Here is a 22,500-nt window from a genome sequence, read left to right as displayed (position 1 = left end):
ACATGTTCATTAAGTTAAGATATCAACAATATATTCTTTTAAACACTGATTTTATTTGTTAAAAAAAAAAAAAAAAAAAAAAAAAAAGAGTAATATGCTCAAGTCATAATTGGTCAATTGGATATTTGGATGGTATCATATTAATGAACATGCACTCATATTTGATATATCTAAATTTTTATTAAACCATGCATTTATTATTATTATTATTATTATTATTATTATTATTATTATTATTATTATTATTGTGAATATTGATTTATGATATAATATGGATTGTGGTCCATGATATAATTTTTCGTGTCGGTATTTTGGATGTATTGTGAGAGTAGAATTGAAAAAATAAAAAATATTGAAGATAAATTGGTTAAGAAGGTACAAAATGTAACATAAACCCTAATTAATGATATAATTTGCGGACATTTTTGCAGGACGGAGGGAGGATTACTTTAAAGAATTCTTGCTCATCTTATTATGCATAAAAGATGTATGGACTATTTGAATAATAGCTTGTACCATACGTTTAATTTTAAAAAATAAAAATCTAATTGAAAAACAATGATGTAATAAATAGGAAACACTAAATTAGAGGGGTCCACGCATCTTTGAATCTACTAAGACCGTGAATTATTATCTGCCCATTGTGTTAGTGCAGGAATGAATAAGACTACAAGAGTCATCTCAATTATTATTCCTTTAGGGGGTTAGAGACTTAGAGTTGTGTATAAAAGGGGGGGACTTCTCATTTCATTGCAGCTCATCTCATCTCTCAACACTTCAAGAGGTGCTTAGCTAAGTAGAAGAGAGAACATCTCTAGCTACACACATAGAGGGAGAGAGAGAATGGCAGACCTTTGTGGTTCATTCACCCTCTTTTTGGCCAAGATTAAACCCTACTTGGCAATGCTCTCCCTCCAGTTTGGATATGCCGGGATGTATATCGTCACCATGATTTGTTTCAAACGTGGGATGAGCCATTGGATCCTTGTTGTTTACCGTCACGCTGTTGCCTTACTTGCAATTGCTCCTTTTGCTATTGTTCTTGAGAGGTCAGATATATTTCTCATCTGATTCTTTCATATCTGCACACACTATTACTTTTCTCGATCTCTTTAATTTCGATCTTGTTTTATATATTAATCGTTCATGAACATGCATGCATTATAAAAAACATGATACTCAACTCAGCACATACATATACGCTAGTAGAATTTTTGAAACAATATAAAAAAGAATAAAAACTATTCTCATGAATTGTAACTCATGGCTCATTGAGCATGATAGTTTTTGTCCAAAAATGTTGAGTTATATGTACTTAAGTATTCAGTTAGATATGTAAAATAATATATTCTTTTATACCACTTGGATCACATATGTGTTCTTTACTAATATTGTTATTTAAAATCTCTTTTAATTTGTGTTATATGGTCTTTATTTAATTTCACGGTATTCCATGATTAACTAACAATCATATATATAATTTGTTTAATTTTTACAGGAAAATAAGGCCGAAGATGACACTCCGAATATTTCTCAAGATTGTTGCACTCGGTTTTCTAGAGTAAGAATTACTTTATTTTTTCCCTCTCAATAAAATTTTATTCTCTTATATATTAATCACATGCAAAAATTAAAAAATAAATAAATAAAATAATCAGTTACAATCTACTTATTATATAATATTGTTTCTTTTGCTTGGCCTCCCTAACTCTATTCATGGGAGGATGCGTATATACCATATTCTATCTACTTGCGTTATGCCATAAGAAAAGGAAAGCACAAACTCCCACCTAACTGAATAAAAATTGACATCTTTTCTATATTCTAAAATATAATAAACTTTTTTTTCCATTCCATGCAATCTTTTCTCCTCCTTTACAAAAAAGTTGGCAGAAATCTTAAAAAACAAAATGTCTTCTTGGGTGCTTTAATTTATTGCTCCACAAAATCATCTTCTTTCCTAATTCTTATGTAATTCCCATTAAAAACAAAGAAACAAAAACACCCTACACATCTATGCTAGTACTACCATAATATATCCATCTTTTATATCTACACAGCCGACATCTTAGCTGGGTATCAATTCACGTTTTAATTGATAATAATAACTGTTCAAAAATTTTGTCAAGAAATTTAGGTTGTGTTGAATAGATTTCTAATCAGGTGAGAACCAATCTTAACCTATGAATTGCAAACTTGTGAAGGATTGCACCATAAATACTACATGATTGCACTGCTATGAATCCCAGACATATCTGGAGAACCTGGCGGTGCAATCGTATCCGGGTACAGTGCAATCATGTAGTAATTGCGGTGCAATCCTTCACAAGTTCACAGGTTAAGGTTGGTTCTCACCTTATTATGGACCGTGTTGAATATATAAGAAATATTTACATGTGCACTACAATAAAATAGCAAAAATAACTGGTTTAGCAACGAATTAAATAGTTACAGCTTAAATACCTACAAATTTTAGTGTTTTATTTATAAAAAATAAAAATTGGTTGATAAATTAAAATACCTATGAATTTCGCTAATTTACCTACTAATTGTTGGTTGTTAAATTTGATTTTTCTTGTAATGATGTGCTTAAATTAGGTGAGTTGAATAATGCTTTGTCAATTTACTATTTTTACGAACATCACCAACTAATTTAGATGACCAATAATTAAATGTTTCAATTTTTTTTAAAATTAATTAAGAATCCATTTTTCATGAGATGTATGTATATATGTATAGTAGAGGTACTAAATTCTTCTTCTATATATGCGTCTATGAATGTAAAAACAACGTTCATGCTACTTTTGTTTCCTTCTGTTTATTTTCGACCAAAAAGAAAAAAGAATTTGCACCATGTAGATTTTAGGAATATTTGACGTGGACACACTAATTATTCCACCAACCAAGAAAAGGATATGATTCTTGAAACATTGATATCTCGAAATCCTTCATGAATTCCTTGGAATAATATTCATCAGATTTTGTTTAATAATAAATTAATAATAATAATAATTGTATTTATTTTATTTGTGAAATTTTAGGCCTGTGATTGACCAAAACTTCTACTACGTGGGGTTGAAGAGTACAACCGCAACATATGCTTCTGCCTTTGTCAACCTTTTACCGGCAGTTACCTTTATAATGGCGGTTATTTTCAGGTATATTACTAAATCACTCTACCAATAATTCTAGAAATCCCATTGAAGTTTTCAAAAAAACTTCAATGGGATTTCTAATTTTATATATAAATTAAAGAAAAAAATAGCAATTTTAATTTAAGTAATTAGTTTTATATTTGTACAAAAAGTCAAAAAGACGGAATTTTATGATGTGTTAGAAAATAACAATAGTTGCATTCCACATCGAAATCAACAATCTCTAATAATTGTGGTGGATACACTGTCTGTAGAACAAATTATGTTGTACAAGGTTGTCCACTTCATCATCTATTTACTTAAAAGATATTTGTGGACATGGGGTCGGGTCCCATGTGAATAGACATACATATTAATGTTGTTGTAAGGTGTAATGTTTTAAAAAACATTTAGGGCACTGTTTGATAAATAATCAGTCTATCAGTCAATTTCGGCTTATTTGACCACTATTAGTTGTTTGGTTAATAAGTTTTTTGTAACTTCAAAATGCTAAAATTCAAAAGCCTAATCAAAGCAGCCTTTTCAATTAGCTTTTTGAGAAAAAAAATTATACCAAATAGCTATCAACTAACAGCTAATTTATCAAACAACTTTCTACAATCGGCTAATATTATCAACAAATCATACCTTCTAATCCAAACAGCGAAACCAATCAGCCAACAGTCATTTACTAAACAGGGCTTAATTAATTTGGGATTTGTTATATATGTGGCTAGGCTGGAAAAGATAAACCTGAAAAAGGTATCAAGTATGGCAAAAGTGATAGGGACGGTAATAACATTGGGTGGAGCTATGGTGATGACTTTGTACAAGGGCCCCATCGTTGATATCATTCCCCACCCCCACGGCAGCAGCCACCACGCCGAAGCGGCCGGAGCCGCCGGTGGTCAGAATTGGGTCATGGGCACAATCTGCCTCATTGCATGCATCGTTGGTTGGTCTGGCTTCTTCGTAGTTCAAGTAAGTAACAGTTTAACTATCAGTTTATACTTTTAGTTGAAACAGAACATTCATATAACAGGTCATGGGTAACTGATGAAAATTGTATTTTTTGGATTTTTGATAGTCAAAGACATTGGAAGAGTACCCAGCAGAGCTGTCACTGGCTGCTTGGGTATGTGTTATGGGGGTAGTGGAAGGTGGAATTGTGGCACTCATTATGGAGCGTGACATGAGTTCTTGGGTTATTGGCTTTGATTCCAGGCTATTAGCGGCAGCCTATTCTGTAAGTATAGATTTATACATCCATATCTTATTCAATTTTCAAAGGAATTATTAAAGAATATATATATAACAAAATATTGTTTGTGCAGGGAGTAGTTTGCTCTGGAATAGCATATTATGTGCAAAGTGTTGTTAACAAGACCCGAGGCCCAGTGTTTGTGACAGCCTTTAGCCCTTTGAGCATGGTCATAACAGCCGTTCTTGCTGCTATTATTTTGGCCGAAAATGTCCACGCTGGAAGGTATATTATAATAATGTGTCACTTTTTTTTTTTTTGTGGGTGGTTAAGAATTGAATAAATTCTCTTCTAGTATAGTCTAGTCTACTTTTAATATAAGGTACACATGATGTGAATTTGCAAAATTTAGTTTCTAAGGGTAGATTTGGATAATCAATATAATTGGAGTCACCATTCCTACTATTCTCTAAAAAACGATAAATTATACCCTGAACCATAATGGGTTCACTTAAGGGTGAATTTGGATAATCAATCGGAGTCAATGCTCTTATTATTCTCTCTGCAAATTATACCATGTATCAGGGTTCACCTGGACCCTGATCCAAAATGACATTTAGTTTATGCGTCTGCAATTTAAATTAGAAATGGTCCGACTATTTTTGATCTTCTCTATTATTTTAATTACTTCAATCTCATCACTCTCTCTCTCTCAAATGTGCAGTTTGATTGGGGCATTCATCATAGTGATTGGACTGTACTCAGTGGTGTGGGGTAAAAGCAAGGATGAGACAAATGAGAAAGGGAAAATGCAAGAATTACCCATTGTGATGGACAGAGAGAGTGTTGAATCCCCGGCCACAATCAAATCTAAGCTCCAGGAGAAGACTCCACAAGAGGCTTAAAATATAGAATTTACTATAAAAAAAAATTGTGTGCAATTTGCATGTACTCGTGATGATATCCTAAAGTTTTGACTATTTATGTTATGTATTAATGTAATCGCTGGCTATATGTTGCTTTAAACTTTCAAAGCAATGCATTGATAAAGTTGGTCCTTAAGTGCTTCAATTCAACTTTGTTCTTGCCTAATACCATTATTATAATAATTAATTACATATTACATTATTGTATCATATTTGTAAGAAATTGCAACACAAACAATATGATAATATATAAACAACGTAACGAATAGTTCCGCTGATAGACAATTGCAGAGGGTTAAATCCCATAACAAATGACCAGGCTGAGAGTCAACTGCTTTGGCAAGAGTGTGGATAAGTTGATTCAATGACCTATAGTAAAACAAAAAAACAAGAACTAATAGATCTAAGGAGTTTGCACTCACAATAAATAAATACATCTAAGACATGTCCTTGACTTTCGTACTGATATACTATGGTAGAGGCCGGATTTGCCTTTTAACCAAGTGTGTGCTTCCTTGCTAGCCAAAGCTTTTGCCGTGAGAGAGTAATTGTGTCCTTGCATGATGAGGTATTTGTAAATGTATTATATATGTTTACACTTTTAACCTAATGGGGTAGAATGTAGTATTTGTTACATATTTTTTCAACCTATTGAAGCACAAAGAGTCAATGCCTCCACTTGCGTTTAAACTTGTAACCTACCCATTTGAAAGAGTCACGGGTATGCCGCTTGACTACAAGGTCTTTGGATTGAAGAAGGTTGACAATTGATATCTAACTCAAACAACAACTATATCAAAACATTGTTGGAATAATAATCTTGTGGATTTCATTCTCTACTTCCGTAAAGTGCAAAGTAAATTTAGTAGAGGTTTGATCCCCCGGGGTCATTTCACCCCTATTACGCACCAACAAAAAAAAAAAAAAAAAAAAAGTAGAGGTTTGTCAATTTCAGTCATATTGTAATTCATAATAAATTGACTATAACTCTCAAGCAACAATTGGAGAATTAGATCAGCAGTCAACTCTTGACGCAAAGGAAATCCTATCTAGTTTCTCAAAGTTCTCAACATATATAGCCTATCATCTTTAGAATATGTATTCCACATATTATTTTTCTACCATTCAACTTTGAAATAAGGCATTAATTAGACATCTGAAATAATCTCTAGTCTAGCTTACCCATTTACTGACTGATAATATAATTTTATAAATTAATTTTATTTTTATATTTAAACTATTTTATTACTGTAGGTGTATAAATATATTCAATATTATCTCAGGAGTCTGCCCACCAACATTCCAAACAAAGAATGACAAATATACGCAAACTACTCAACTTATACCGAAAGGCCTGAACATACAGTCGAGTCGCAGTAGCGATTCTGAAAGCGAAGAGGAAGATGCTCCAAGTACTGCGAGTTTTGATCGTGAAATGCAAACTATGCATTTCAATTTTGAACAAATCCATCAAATGCATGGTGACCAACCACGACGGAGGGGCAAGACCGCAATGCGAGACGCATACATTAGCTATTACCATGCCGGCTTTTCCTTTCGCCAAGGCTACAACAAGCATGAAGAATTTACTCCTCGGTATAGCCCAACTAAAAATGTTTTAGAGGTTGGTATAACTTAGAGACGAAAAGTGAGCATGACCTATTAGAAAATGACGAAATTTACATGTCAGTTATAGCTTAGGGACAAGAAGTGAGCACGACCAACAAATACGGACAAATCCAACAATTACCGTATTAGAGACGAAATATGTAATTGTCTAAATAAAAAATATTTTTTGATATTATTTAATATTTAATTAAAAAAATGAAAATGAGAAAAGTCAATGACATTGCGTTCTTCCAATTTAAAAAAATTGAGAGTGAGAAGCCATTGCATTCTTCTCAAAAGTTTTTGAAAAGGAAAAAAAAATTAAAAATAAAATAAAAAAGTAGAAGGAGGCAATGCCATTGCCTTTTTTGAAAATAAATACAATGGAAATGGCAATGCCAATGATACGTTACACACAAATATCTCACTTTTTTAAATATGCATAATTTTATATCCCTTGTTTTCTGCACAAAAAAGTCATCACCTTCATTTTATTGTGGTAACATTTGAGGTGAAATCCATTTTAAGAGGGAGAGAATGGCATGGGACAAGTAAACCTGCCTCGTAGTCTTGCTAGTTTGGTCGGTTTTGGTATTCTCCTTATATCTATCTCATATAAAGTCGCACTATCACAATCCAAAACTCGATCTATAGAAAGCTCATAAAATTCTCTACCAATTGCACCATAGATCGGTTCATATTTCATCGTGGAGCTTAAACCAAAATGAATTCAGATTATTTACTTACAATATAATTAGGCAAAAACTTGTGTGAGACCGTCTCACCGTGAGACCGTCTCACCATGGGTCGGGTCGGGTCGGGATGCAAATTTAACACTTATATGCACAAATGTCATACTTATATGTTCAAATGTAATACTAATCAAGAATAAAATTTTTGTTACTTATTAGGGTAAATGTAATACTTTTAAAGGAAAATACAATACTTTTACATTTCGATTTAAAAGTATTACATTTTTCCTCAAAAGTATTATATTTGCCCTTATAAGTGGGAGGCACTTGTCAACATTACTTATTATGAAAAATGTATTACTTTTTCTCTTAGAAGTAACAAAAATTGTATTTTTGATTAGTATTATATTTGAGCATATAAGTATGAGATTTACACATATAAGTGTGATATTTGCATGGTGCTTTAACCCGATCCGACCCGTCTCACGAATAAGGATCCGTGAGACGGTCTCACACAAGTGTGACCCATATAATTAATATATAATGTACCTTCAATTAATAAATTATTAAATTATGTGTTTATTATAATTAATAGTTTATGTATTTGTAGTTAACGTTGTTGATTTTATAACTTCTGGACAGTCAATGGTTGGCCAACACAACCGTCAGAATAACATATATGTAGGAAAAATATATAGAAAATATATGAAGAAAATATAAGTATTATATTACAAAGGGTCACACTTGTGTGAGACCGTCTCACGGATCCTTATTCGTGAGACGAGTCGGGTCGGGTCAAGGTACCATGCAAATATCATACTTATATGTGCAAATCTCACACTTATATGCTCAAATATAACACTAATCAAAAATACAATTTTTGTTACTTATAAGGGAAAAAGTAATACATTTTTCATAATAAGTAATGTTGACAAGTGTATCTCACTTATAAGGGCAAATATAATACTTTTGAGGAAAAATGTAATACTTTTAAATCGAAATATAAAAGTATTGTATTTTTCCCTTAAAAGTATTACATTTACTCTAATAAGTAACAAAAATTTTATTCATGATTAGTATTACATTTGAGCATATAAGTATGACATTTGTGCACATAAGTGTTACATTTGCATCTTGACCCAACCCGATCCGATTCGTCTCATGGTGAGACGGTCTCACACAAGTTTTTGCCTATTACAAAATATTGTTTGACCCCTTTTTCATATATTGGGCTATTTATACATATTTTGGGTTTGAAGCCCTACAAAGAATAAGAATTCTATAATGCTTCCCACTGGGAGGCCTAATTATATTGAAAGTCATGGATCCAACACAATATAGGCCCAATTCTTAATATTATATGGATAACATATCGAACGGTTGTTATGCCCTGGACCCAGGTCCACCTTGTAAGGTGGACTCAAGTCCATATTCACAATTTTAGTACTTTATGTTCAAAATTTTAAAACTCTATGTTCACAATTTTTGAACTATATATTCACAATTTTTAACTATATATTCACAATTTCAGAACTCTACGTTCACAATTTTAGAACTTTATATTTAATAGTATAACACAATTTTTGAATCTATATAACAAAATTGTGAATATAGAGTTCAAAAATTGTGAATATTGAGTAATGTAATTTAGTATATTGAAATTTAAAATTGTGAATATAGAGTTCTAAAATGGTGAACATAGAATTTTAAAATTGTGAACATGAATCTAGGTCCACCTTGCAAGGTGAACCTGGGTCCATAGCATAATTTGCCCATATCGAAGCTCCTTCACTGTCTTGTATTGGGTCTTCCTCTTGGGCTTTCTTGATTCATTTATTTTATTGGGCCAATTCATTCAATCAACCTAGTACACTATCCATCAAACATATTATGTACTTGTAGTTAATAAATTATGTACATATTACAATTAATGTATTATGTACCTCATCAAACATATTATGCACTTTTTCCCCCTATATTATGTGTATATAGCACTTTTCCCCCATGTGTTATTAAAGTGGCAGTTTTCCCCCCTCATTTTAAAAGTAGTAGTTTTTCCCCCTGTAATATTAAATTGACATTTTTATCCTTAAATAATTATTTCATTTACTTTTATTCTCCAACCAAGTATTACTAATATGTATGAAAGATCACGGTTCGATACGAACCTAATCGAACACTGTAGCAATTGAACTTAAATAGTATGGACGGTTACGGTTACGATTCAGAACCTAAAAAATAAAATAAAATAATTGTTGAATTTAGACTATTTTGAAATAAGAAATAAAATTAAAAAATAAATAAATAAATAAATTTTGATTGGCGATTCAAAATCGAAATTGGAATCGAACCGTACCGATTTATTAAAATAAGTGTTTGATCATTTTCACTATATATGAATGTGGTTCAGTTCCAGTTCACGGTTCAACAATTATTTAATTTTATTTTTTTCGGTTATGAGTCATAACCAGAACCGTCCATACTATTTCGGTATGATGCTACAGTGTTTGGTTAGGTTCGAACCGAATCGTGATCATCCATACATATAAGTAATAATTTGTTGGAGAAGAAAAATAAATGAAATAATTATTTTTAAAGGTAAAAATGCTAATTTAACATTTCAGGGGGAAAAATAATCACTTTAATAACACAGGAGAAAAAAGTGCTATATCCACATAACATAGGGGGAAAAAGTATCATTTTCCCATTAACATATTATGTACATTTATTTTATTTATACGTACATATTTTTTTAATTGTAAATACATAATATGTTAAATGCAGGTATATAATCTGAATATTTTCGTGAATCAGCATCCATAATACAAAGTGGAGTATTGTCCATGTTATAATTTTCTGTCATCTACAACATTCACGTTTTGAGTTTTCCATGATTCAAATGTTATGAAACTAAAAATTAGACTTGAAGTTGCTATTAGCGAACTGTTGTAGTTTGAGCACCTAATATATTGGTTTGTGATGTTTTATTTAAATATGCACAATTGGGCTTTAGAGAAAATATCTTGAGTCCTATAAGAACCAAATTGGGGTGAGAAAAGTCCCTATGGGAGTTTATGGTCCAAGAGATGCAAAAAAAAAAAAAGGTCCAACCGGAGTTCTTAATTGTGGAGTTATGACATGTGTTTATCCTGGGTCGAATTATGCATGAATTTTATCCTGGGACAAATAATCTAGAATCATATCATGTCATTGTTGTCTGCCATGTCAAAAGGTCAGCGAATCATGTGGCTCATGTGCTTGCACGGGCGGCTGGTTCTTTTCCTGTCCTTACTGAGCGGAACACCGCCGGGTTGTATTTCGGACTTGATTCTATTTTGATTTTAATGAAGGTGCTTTTGTTTTCAAAAAATAAAAAATATCATGTCATTTCGATCTGGAGCCTAAAGAGCCAAATTAAGATCACATACATTACCCTTCTTTGCCTAATTTGTGTTAGTCTTTGTAAACGGATTATTCCAAAAGTACTCATTTGAGCAGTTAGAAAACCTTGATGCTTGTTGAGATAAATGAGAACCAAAATCCAAAATAATGGCAGAAAAAGGTAAAAAGATTAGATTTATATGGCTGCGTCCACATGAGTGAAGTTGTTTTATTAATTGTGATAGTAGAACATACAAGATTACAATAATTATATTTATATATATGCAATCCTAACATGATATATACATTACAAAATAACCCATGGGCGTTGCCCATCCCTAACACACACCTTGTTACGTGACAAAAGAGAAAAAACTTAACCCGGATAGGTATTGAGATGGAGTCTACTCCGCTCCGCTACCTGAACTTCACTACACTCCATTCCGTCTAACCAGGGCCGGTCCTGAGCACGGGCGGGATGGGCGACCGCCCAGGGCCCCATGCTAGAAGGGGTCCATCCATATATATGTATATGCATACATATATATATATTAGAGTGGCACATCCATATATATGTGTATGCATACATATATATATTATAGTGTTATAATTAGTGTTATAGTTATATTAGAAAATAAAAAATTAAGAATAGATGTGACTGCACAAAGTTGGAATCAACGCTTAATTAAATAAATTTAGAAATAGAATCGACACGGGGACACCTAATTATCTATTAGAATCGACACCCTAACCGGCTAACACATTCGTCTTCTTTAATAAAATTTTTCCCATTCGTCTTCTTTAAAAAAAAATTTCCCAACCGGCTAACCATTCGTCTTCTTCAATAAAACTTTTTCCCAATTTGATTCATCCTCGAATCTTTGTTTGCCGATTTGGGCCCCATTATCGGTTGTAACTTGTAAGTTTTATTCTGTTTGTAATTTGTTCCGTCTTTATTTCCTCTGCAACATTGTACACAGGCAACAAAACACACCTATAAGGCATTAGAGATTTAGGGCTATAAATCTATAATTAATCCTCTAGAATATATATATATATATATATATATAAAATTTTAAATTATAATTACTACCCTGAGTTACTGAGTGCTGTCTAATCTATTCTATTAACAAGGATAGAAAGTGAAAGAAAAAAAGGAAAAAAAATAGTAAAACCTACTTGAGATCTTCAATGTAAAAAAAGATTGAATGATTTGGCGATTTTGTGTATTAAGAGAGATATGCTGACAATGTTAATTTTGATGCAATTATCGATGATTTTGCATCGACTAAAGCACGTAGAAATTTTTTGTCATGATTACTTTGTATTTAAAAAATGCTGAAAATTTTCTAATCGTATTTTATGTTATTTGATATTATTATTTTTCAGTATTATTAAATTTTAATTTTAATTTTTTCATATAGGGCCCATTTTTTAAATTTCGCCCAGGGCCTCCAAAATGTTTGGACCGGCCCTGCCTCTAACACCTATCATCATCCAGTACATATCAAACATACACAACATTCCGTTGATGTAAATGATTTACAAGTTCAAGCTGCTGCTAATGCCACCCCTGCACAAATAACTGATGAAAAAGACACTCCTACACCTTTGCCACAAAACAAGCAACATGTTGTTGATATGAAAGTGCAGCAAGTTGAAATGGAGCAAAGTGAAGTTCTTGGAGCGATAACAATAATGGAAGTTCTTGGAGTGATAATAAATAATAAAGAACGGATCTTACAATTATCTTATAATAATTTTCTCAAAACTTGATGTACGCTGAGAAATCATGATTGGTTTGTAAACAAGTACTTCATTGTAATGATTCTAGCTCCCTAGTCCCTAGTCCCTAGTCCCTACCTTGGACATGGTCCAGATCAATTTTATTGACATACTGACGTCCACTTCACTTTAACACCACTCAGTTATCCTCTATATATATGTGCCTTTTTTTCTTCTGCTCTTGCCATCTATGACCCTACCTTACTTCTTCCTTAGTGGAAAAATAGTTGAAGTGGGCCAATTACCCTTCCTTTCAACTATGCATGGTCCTTGTCCTAAATAAACAAATGCTATATAGTTTTCAAGAAAAGTACACCACACTGGATATGCATGCAAAGTTTGACCGCCAAGCTAAGGTCTCTTTTTTTTCTTTTTTTTTTTTAAATCTATAAATTCAATAAAAAAGAAAAGGTATGGGATAGATAGTAGACAATTCAGAAATTCTGGATGTGGGATAGCCAAATCTCAATCTGGTTCTCCAGCCAAATGCAACCTTCTTCTTGAACGTTATATTTTGTTGCATTGATTAGTATGGAATAGTGAGAATTCTGTGGTGGATTAGTTTTGGGTGTGATTGCTGTCATATCATTTTCTTCCAGACTACATTAAGCTTTTCCACAACATATATACTGGTCCTGTAAGGATAGATGGTCCCTTTACAGCTTATGCCTAACATAGAAGGCTATATGCCAAACAGGCTTCTCACTCACTTGCAGATCGAATAATAAGTTGAGCATATAATATATAACATAAATTTGCAATCTAACTATCAGCTTAACTTTTTAATTGAGATGGAACACATGCTTTAATTTGGTGTCAAAATCAATCTTATACCAAAGTCCAAAGGTCATGAATTCGGAGCTCAACAAAAAATAATTGACTCGTATACGTGAGGGATGTGCTGAGCATATAATATATAACTAACTATCAGCTTATGTTCCATGCTTTAATTAAGGCCCCTCCTATATTGCTCATTTGCTCCCTTGCACATGCTGACATGCAATATAGGGAAGGAATTGAAAACAATTCCCTTTTAATTTTTGGCCACTAAATATATATACTTACATTCATTCCTATGCGTTTGTCTAATTGGTATAATATATATTGGAGACAAATTAAGGGTGTGTTTGGTTGGTGGGTTTAGGCATAAAGAATAGGTATAAAAGTGATTGCTAGTGTTTGGCTGATAGATTTTGTGAATGCTACTATGGGTTTGGAATACTCCATTAATGAGAACACACATACCCTTATTAAATAAATGTTTCATTTCCCTTCCTCCTTTCTTCCCCAACTATTAATAATCATTATTATTCCACCCAACTACCAAACATGCTAAATAATTTCACCAAAATCCATTACCATTATCAAGTATTTAATACCCATTCTGATTCCGATTCCCATGTGCGAACCAAACGCACCCTAAATCAAATAAAAATCAGCACGCACTACGCTGTGAACTACTCTTTGTAACATTATCAAGTACAAATATACTCAAGATCTACAATTTTAAAAATGTATCGCATATATGAAATTACAAGTGCATTTGACGATTGTAAAGTATATATACTGAAAACAATTGCATTATTGGTACATATCATATAATATAATGCACTTTGTATTACCATATATATATATATTTATTTATTTATTTATTTATTTATTTATTTATATATATTTATATATTTATATATTTATTTGTGTGTGTGTATTACAATCTGAACAATGCTTCTTTAAAAGAATGTGAAATAATCTCATATTTCCATCTAGTTTGATCAAGGGTAGAAAATAAGAGAAAATGGGAAAAGGCGATAGGATTTTTTGTAATTATTACGGTGCACATGTCAAAGTTTTAGAGTGTATCAGTTGATATATGATAGTGCACTCATGATCTATAAAAATGAATTCAAGTCGGATGAACCATAACATAATAGTGAATGTATCGCGATGTTTTGCCTAGTGCACCGTAATAATTATGAAAATGTTAGCTACCATTTTCCCCTTATTTCACACCCTTGATCAACAAAAACGGACGGATGAAAAATTGTTCCATATTTTTTACATGTACAGGAAATATTATTCTCCCTTTAACTTGCCCGTACGCGCGCACACACATGTGTGTGTGGACATGGACATGTTCAAATTAAATGAAAAAAAAAACATATTAATCTCATCCAACTAGGTTGATTAATGATTTTAAATTAAGAAAAACATGTTGTGATATTTTGATAATTACTACAGTTCATTTAGAAACGCTTGATAATGCACTATTCACATGAGATAACTAATAGTGCACACACATTAGTGTACTACTATAGATCTTGCATGTGTGCATTGTCAGTTATTCTCAGATACACTATCAAGTATTTTCAAATGCCCCATTGACCCATTTTCAAATGCTCCCGTTCCTCAACATTCTCCAGTGTAAGTATGTACAAACAGTTGTTACCTAACTTTTTTTTCTCGGAGTATGTTATTCAATTAGCTAGCTAGAAAGCACAAATATACTAATAACATGTAGGCCAACTTGGGTCTTCTGAACTAAAAATTATAAATCTTTTCATTTTTATTTTGTTATATTAATTTCCACTGAGTTTTTGTTTTATAAGATAAAAAGTGCAAGAATGATATGACCATACATATATAATTACTCAATTGGGTTTCAAGTGAAATAAATTAAAGGGGAATAGAAGCTGGTTGTACTGATCTCCCACCAACCATGACAACTAAAGGACAATTGCTTTAGTAGAAGCAAGATATGCAGTGTCTATAATGTATATGCCCAATTGCTTCCTCTCCTACAACACCTAAATCTTGCATCGGATCCTGCCTCTTATGACGAATTGAAGTGCCTATAACGTGGATTGTCTATCGCCGCATGACACACATATATTTAATTTTAAGTACAATAAAACAAGTATGTCAATTTCATTAAAATGCTATAATTGCTGAAATTTGAATTTATTACCTCTTATATAAGGTTAGTTCTAATACCAAAATTTACAATGTATTCCTGATATGATTAATTAATTCCCTGATGTATGATTGGGAATGAGTCCTTCCGGACTAACAATTAGTCGAGTGGGTTTTGGGAGTTGGGTGGACTATGACCGGTAATGGGAACAGTTTGGTTGGACAGGTCTCAAGTAGTTGAAAAGTGAAAAGTCTTTTCCCCCTTGGAGAGTTATTAGTTGGAGCAATAAATGCGCCTTATATAGACGGGTCTAGGGACACATGTCGAGATTCTAGTATGTTCTACACGTGGAAGATGTGGGTTCGTCGGTCAGGGGTTTGCACCAAATGTCTTAAAGAGATTAAAAAAACGGGTGATGGGATGTGACTTGATTACTCTTTTAGTCTGGGAATCATGCTCAGTAGGTCTTTGTGGCAGAATATTCATTATCCTGAGTTTAGAGTACTACCTTCCCGATCTAATGCATGTGACCGGGTGACTGGGAAGCGTTCCAAAGGGACTTAGTGTCATCCGATTTGGATCGGTTTGCCCTACATATGTCCGGTCATGCACGTATAAATCCTATATATCAATTCCATCTCAACTAAAATACTAAAATAATAATTAAAGTGCATATTTATACTTATATATTATATGCTTAACACATAAGACACGTATTTAAAATTTTATCTATAAAGTCCATGTTCATTCCTCATTCTTCTAAGACATTTTGTAGATCAGCTAGAGTTTTACGAAATATATGAAACTATTCAATTTAATCAATTTGAAGAATATGCATCGTTTTAATCAATAATATAAAATTATAATTAAACTGAACATTTATTATATATATATATATATATATATATATATATATATATGAATCTCAACAATCAACATATCATTAAAAAAAATTATTATAAATGCATTTTACATACAAGAGATCGAATTATCTTTACATATCTTTTTTGATCTCCAAACCGGCCAATTAAAGAAGAGTGCTGCTAACATGGGTTTGTCACAAATTTTAGAGAACAAGATATGAAACAATGAATAAAGCACATTTTCATATGGAAAGATATGATATGTTTGTTCAAAAAGCCAAATTGACTTTGCCAAAGCTAATCAATGTGCATGAAGGCTAGCCAAACTGTGCATTGGATTCACACAAGGCCCACACTTGAAAAAGAAACAAACAAAGGTGGGAGGATTATATATATTAATATCATAATATATAGTAGTAGTAGTGGAGGAAAGCTAATATTAGCTTTGTGAATTTTTTTTTCAATTTTTTTTAATATATTCATAATAATAAATCATCACTCTTTATTGGTCTTCCTCTTTGTCAGAGTCCTCATCCAACCCTGTCCACGTCTCACCACCTTGACTCCCCCTTCCAGCTTGGCGGCCACGTGGCAGGCATTGCTCTTGGTGGAGCTCCTCCTGAGCTTGATGACCTGGAAGATGTGGCCAATGCGCTTGCGCCACCTAAGAGAGCCACGTGGCTGCTTTGCATGTTCAACCAGTGCAGCTGTGTTATTATTGGTGTTAGAGCTGCTTCTCCTCCAAGGCATGTCGCAATGATCTAAGGACACCATGGGGACTGTGCCCCCCTTCTCCCACGAGGCAGCACCATTATTCTCAAACTTGATTGATATAAAGGAGTCTACAAAAAAGCTAATTTTGGAATTAGATTCATCATCAATTATTCATAAAGTTATAGAGAGAAAATTAAATATATTATTTTAATAGACTGATCGTCAGCCTTTTATGAGCAAATAAATTTCTCATTGTTATACCATGGACCAGGGTTCATATAAAAAAATTATGTACTTTCAGTTAATTAACACATTTTGTACATACATTTAACAGTTTCTGTACATGTAAACAAATAACTTATAATTGCTGACACATAATATGATAGCTACAGGTACAGAAATTGTCAGTATAAAACTCCACTTTTTTTTTTTATCAATGTGGCTCAAAACATGACATCAAAATGCTTCTTTAGCTAGGTAAATAGAGTCAATCATCATGGAATATAAAAAGTATGAGACTTTGTGATTGTGTGACACTGGTCTAGAACTTGTAATTAAGATGTCATAAATTTAATCTTCAAATCATTTAAAATGTATAAAAAGAAAATCACAAAATATCAAAAACCCAGTGAAACAAAAAAAAAAAAAGTTTTTTTTTTAGAATATAAAATTCACTTTATGCAAAAGATTAACGAGTTAGTGGTAAAAAAAAAAGGGCAACAAATTAAAAGATGTTCTTTACGTACTACCATACCAAAATTTCCACACTTTATTATCTTTTTCTCTGTCGTGCCAAGCTACCTAATAGCTTTGACTGTCGTCAAAAGACAAAAAGATGAAAAACAAAAAGTAAAAGGGCACTGTAAAAATACAATTTAACATGCATTTATGCACCTATCTTTTCTTTATAATAATTTTTTTTTTTTTGAAAACTTTTCTTTATAATAATAACTATGCATCTCACATATACTTTTTATGCATGCATCTTTTCCCATCTTTCTTCAGTGCTCCTTTTCCCATCTTTTTATCTAAGCATCTGTTAGTTTTAACCCCTAATATAAAAGGGAGAATAGTTACACTTTTTTTTTTTTTACAAAGGAGAATAGTTACACTTAAACATTGTTATTTATACTTTTTATTCTGTCAGAAAAATAGTAGAGTTATAACAACTCTAATTAAGAGTTAATACCATTTGGAGTCTTCCGAGTATAGTAGTTTTGCCACGCATTTAGTCCTAAACTTTCAAATTAACCACTCGTGGTCCTTTGACTTTCAAGTGGTTACAATCCGTGGTCCAAGTTAATCATCCATGGTCCTTCAATTATCAAATTTTTAGGACCACAGATAGTAACAATTTGAAAGTCAAATGACCATGGTTGGTCAATTTAAAAGTTTGGAACTAAACGTGGCAAAATCAATACTTGGAGAATTCCATATGACATGAACTCTCTAATTAAGTATAAAGTTTTTCTTTATGCAGTGTACTACCAAAAAGTCAAAAACAGATTTCTTTAAAATTCACAAGAAAGTATTTTATTTTACCTCTAATTTTCACCTCCAAAGTGACAATTATCTATAAGATTTTTAAAAATAATTATAATAAAATCTTTTTAGTTACTTGCCATGAGTTAATTAAATTACAAAATGTCATAAAAATAGTCCATATATTAATTAAATCCATATATTAATTAAATAAAAACAAGAACTCATCATCAAATCATTTTTTTTTGAGTGTCATTTTACCACATAGTTTTTGGACCAATAGTTATATCATGGATTAGAATTTACCTAGAAACATGAAATATATTAAATAACCCTAAATTCTTTTACTTTCTTTTGGTACAAATAAAATTAATATATACATGATATATAATTAAAAAAAACTTTAATTGATATATTTATATAACATATATTGATTTTTTTTTCTAATCAACCTACATATCCATTAAATAACTATATATTACATGTTCATTAAAAATGACTACATGTTAGTTAAGTCATTACAGTAGATTCATTAAACCATTGTTACGTGTAACGGTACAGTAACTTCGTTAAGTTTGTTTGTAATGTTATTTTTGTAACTATTGCAAATTCATTAATTCATTATTACAAGTTTATTAGACATTATTGTAGATCAATCAACTCACTACTATAGGAGTATAGGTTCATCAAAGTCAGGAATATCAAGTTACGGAATCTTAAGTGACTTATAGATGCCTACTATATATAAGTTCATTAAGTCATTATCACAAATTCATTAAATCACTACATACTACAAGCTCATTAAGCCACGCACTACTATAGGTCCATCACACAATTATTGAATGCAATATTCGAAAAAAAAAATTAGCATATATGTTATTTAAAAAATTTCAATGAGGCAGTTTTAAGGATACATTTTTATACATTGATTTTATTTATACAAAAATAAATAGAGAATCATATGTTTAAGTAACGATTAGTCATCTTGATAAACATAGCTACATGTTATTATGAACACACACTCAAATTTCATCTATTTGAATTTTTATTTAATCTTTATTTTAATAAATCTAGGATCGATAACGATGTCATGTGGATCTTGATTCACGATATAATTTGTCTTTTTGAACACTCTTGATCTTTAGTAACAAGCCATCCTAATAATTCACACAGGTAAAGCATCTAAAGTTTCAACTTAAAAAAAATAAAAAATAAAAAGAATATGTACTTGATTCCGAGAAACGCCATGAAAATTTACTGCTTAAATTAAAGAAATATTAATTTAATTAAGTAGATTAGGATACCCATGTCTTTACTTTAAAACTAAATTAAAATTAAAAAAAAAAAAAAAAAAAAAAAGGAATCTAACCTTCACGGCTGCTGGTGGAAGCGCCGCCATCGTGATGGGAATCAGGGTCTGATCTCCGGCGGAGCAAAGAGCTGAGAGTAAATATCTTTGGGAGATGAATTCTGGAAGGCTGATGAGGTTTTGTGGTCGACGAGAAACTGTAATATGTTGCCGACGATGATGTTTTCCGGCGGGGATTCTTACTATTGTTTGTGATTGTGTGGTAGAACTTAGCCGGCCCCGGCGCCGCCTTTTCTTGCTTTGAAGCTAAGACTGTAAGCCTCTCATTCAAGCACAAAGCACAAACCCCAACCACAACCTCTTTGGGATGCAAATAACAGCTTGACTCATTCATGTTGGTGTCAAAACAGATAGATAGATAGAGAAAAAGAATAAAATGTATAGTGATGAGAGGAAACTCTATGCACAGTGTTTAATTTGTCTGTGTGATGGTTTTATATATATAGATTTTATATATGGTGTGACTTGTTTGTATACACACCTACTTGAGTAGCAACCGTGCACCATATCTACATAAATGTCTAATTATATTAATGGTAGATAGGTTATATAGTAATTATTGTATAAATAGTAATAATACAATATGGACTAATTTTCATCTGAAAACAAAAAACTATATTTGGATGTATTACCGCATAAACTAGGACCACAATGGGTCGGTGGTGAATTGGGGTGGGTTACATAAATCACCCGACCTACTTTATATTTCCTCCACCCACTATGACTTGTATCAGGTGGGCTTTTTCAAAACTCACCTTCACCCCACCAAGTTCATGTGCCCAATACGGGGTACTCACTACTCACAACTTATTATCTTATTAAAAAAATTAAAATAATATTTAAATTATTTACACATAATAAAACAATAAAATTTATAGTTATATTAAAACTTAAAATATAGAAATATTTAAATATAATAACTAATTAAATAAAAGTTCTACAAATTTTTTAAATTAAGTATGTACTATACTTATTTTACTATACATATATATATATATATGGTGGGCTGGGTGGAGTTCTATGCAAGTTTAATTTTGTACATAAAACTCAAATCCAACCCGACCCATTGCGAGTTTAATTTTTTAAAGATACACCACCCACTATCACCCAAAAAATCCGATCCATACAAGGTGAATTTGGGTGGATATCCGTGCGACGGATTGAAATTGTCTTCCTTAACCTAAACACATTATCCCATAAGACCATAAATAAAATGTCAATGTATTACCAAAATATTAGCATGTAGTAGCTACGAGTTTTTTTCTTATTAGTCAAAATATTAGCACATAAACTTTAGGATAAAAGATTCAAATACATTTGTTTACTTTTAAGAAAAGTAGTGTAATTAAGTATCTCAACTAAAAAAATTCAATTAAAATTTTTAGCTTCTAATTTCAAGCAATAATTAATTAAGTTTTAAAATGATATTAAATATGCTTGCAACTAAGTATTCTTTTGTCAAAAAAAAAATGTAAATGTCAATTTAGTATGTCTAAACAAACAATTATCATTCTGTCAAGCCTATTGTATGAAAATAGGAATTCATATTCTTAACTGCACCAAATTAAAAGTTTAAAATCCGACCTAATAATACTACTTTAAGTTGAAGTACCTAATTACTTCTTTTTTATTTTTGGTTTAAATATAAGAGAGAATATATATTTGACCATTGTTATGGGTATATCAAATAGAGGAAATTAAATAAAATTAAGCAAAATATTTAAAAAAAAAAAAAAACTGTTATATGGAATCAGTAGTTGTAGGAGAGAAGATTTAGTTATTAGGGTTGGTCCACCATGGAATAGACCAAAGATGTAAAGTTTACTTAAATTTTGACAAGAAGCCATCCAAAGAGACATTTGTACGATATGGACCAGTTCCAGCTCACACATTTTGAATAGCTAGTCCTCTTATGTTTGGTCCGTTTGGACCTTGTCTTCGAGAATATCAATATTCTACTAGAGAAGTGAAATTAATTCTCAGAGGAAATGGTAAGACTAGTGTGATGTGGCCGATTAAAGTTCAAAAACTATAAAATAAATGTCCACTATAATACTTATTTTTTATTTGATAATATTCAAGTCCAACATTGGGGTGAGTTTTTAGATTAGCTTATATTTCTTCTATTCTTGTGAAGCATTGAGGAGTCCAAGTGAAATGAAAAGTCCAAGGAGAAGAATTCAAGACAAGTTTTTATATTTAAATATACATCAAGCCCATTTTATTTTTAAATTTTCTAATTTGGCTATATTGATCCCATATTTTTATTATGTTTCTTTTTCAATCAAATTATACTATGGATCATGGTCGACATTGTAATGTGGACCACAGATAAATGTTATTTTTTATTTGTTTGAAAGAAAATGGAAATATCATTACTGAACTAAATCGGACCTTAAGAGGTTGTTACAAAAAGTGACCGGGGGGGGGGGGG

General features: G+C 31.6%; 2 protein-coding genes across 2 annotated transcripts; one reads left to right on the top strand and one right to left on the bottom strand.

Moving 5' to 3' along the window:
- The first annotated feature begins 761 nt into the window (after positions 1 to 761).
- On the top strand, positions 762 to 5,411 carry LOC116003043 (WAT1-related protein At4g08300-like). The gene is made up of 7 exons (XM_031243229.1): positions 762 to 1,049; positions 1,499 to 1,561; positions 3,042 to 3,158; positions 3,872 to 4,115; positions 4,222 to 4,380; positions 4,469 to 4,620; positions 5,060 to 5,411. The coding sequence occupies exons 1-7, from the start codon at positions 844 to 846 to the stop codon at positions 5,238 to 5,240; spliced, it is 1,122 nt and encodes a 373-aa protein (XP_031099089.1). The 5' UTR covers positions 762 to 843; the 3' UTR covers positions 5,241 to 5,411.
- Positions 5,412 to 16,719: 11,308 nt separating this feature from the next.
- LOC116001778 lies at positions 16,720 to 20,463 on the bottom strand. The gene is made up of 2 exons (XM_031241717.1): positions 20,067 to 20,463; positions 16,720 to 17,343 (listed from the first exon to the last, which is right to left on the bottom strand). Exons 1-2 carry the CDS (start codon positions 20,398 to 20,400, stop codon positions 16,997 to 16,999), a joined length of 681 nt encoding a protein of 226 aa, XP_031097577.1. The 5' UTR covers positions 20,401 to 20,463; the 3' UTR covers positions 16,720 to 16,996.
- Positions 20,464 to 22,500: the final 2,037 nt, after the last annotated feature.

The sequence above is a fragment of the Ipomoea triloba genome, chromosome 13 (assembly GCF_003576645.1).
Source record: "Ipomoea triloba cultivar NCNSP0323 chromosome 13, ASM357664v1".
Taxonomy (NCBI): domain Eukaryota; kingdom Viridiplantae; phylum Streptophyta; class Magnoliopsida; order Solanales; family Convolvulaceae; genus Ipomoea; species Ipomoea triloba.
Note: the sequence above shows the minus strand (reverse complement) of the source record. Positions and strands in the feature narration are given on the sequence as shown.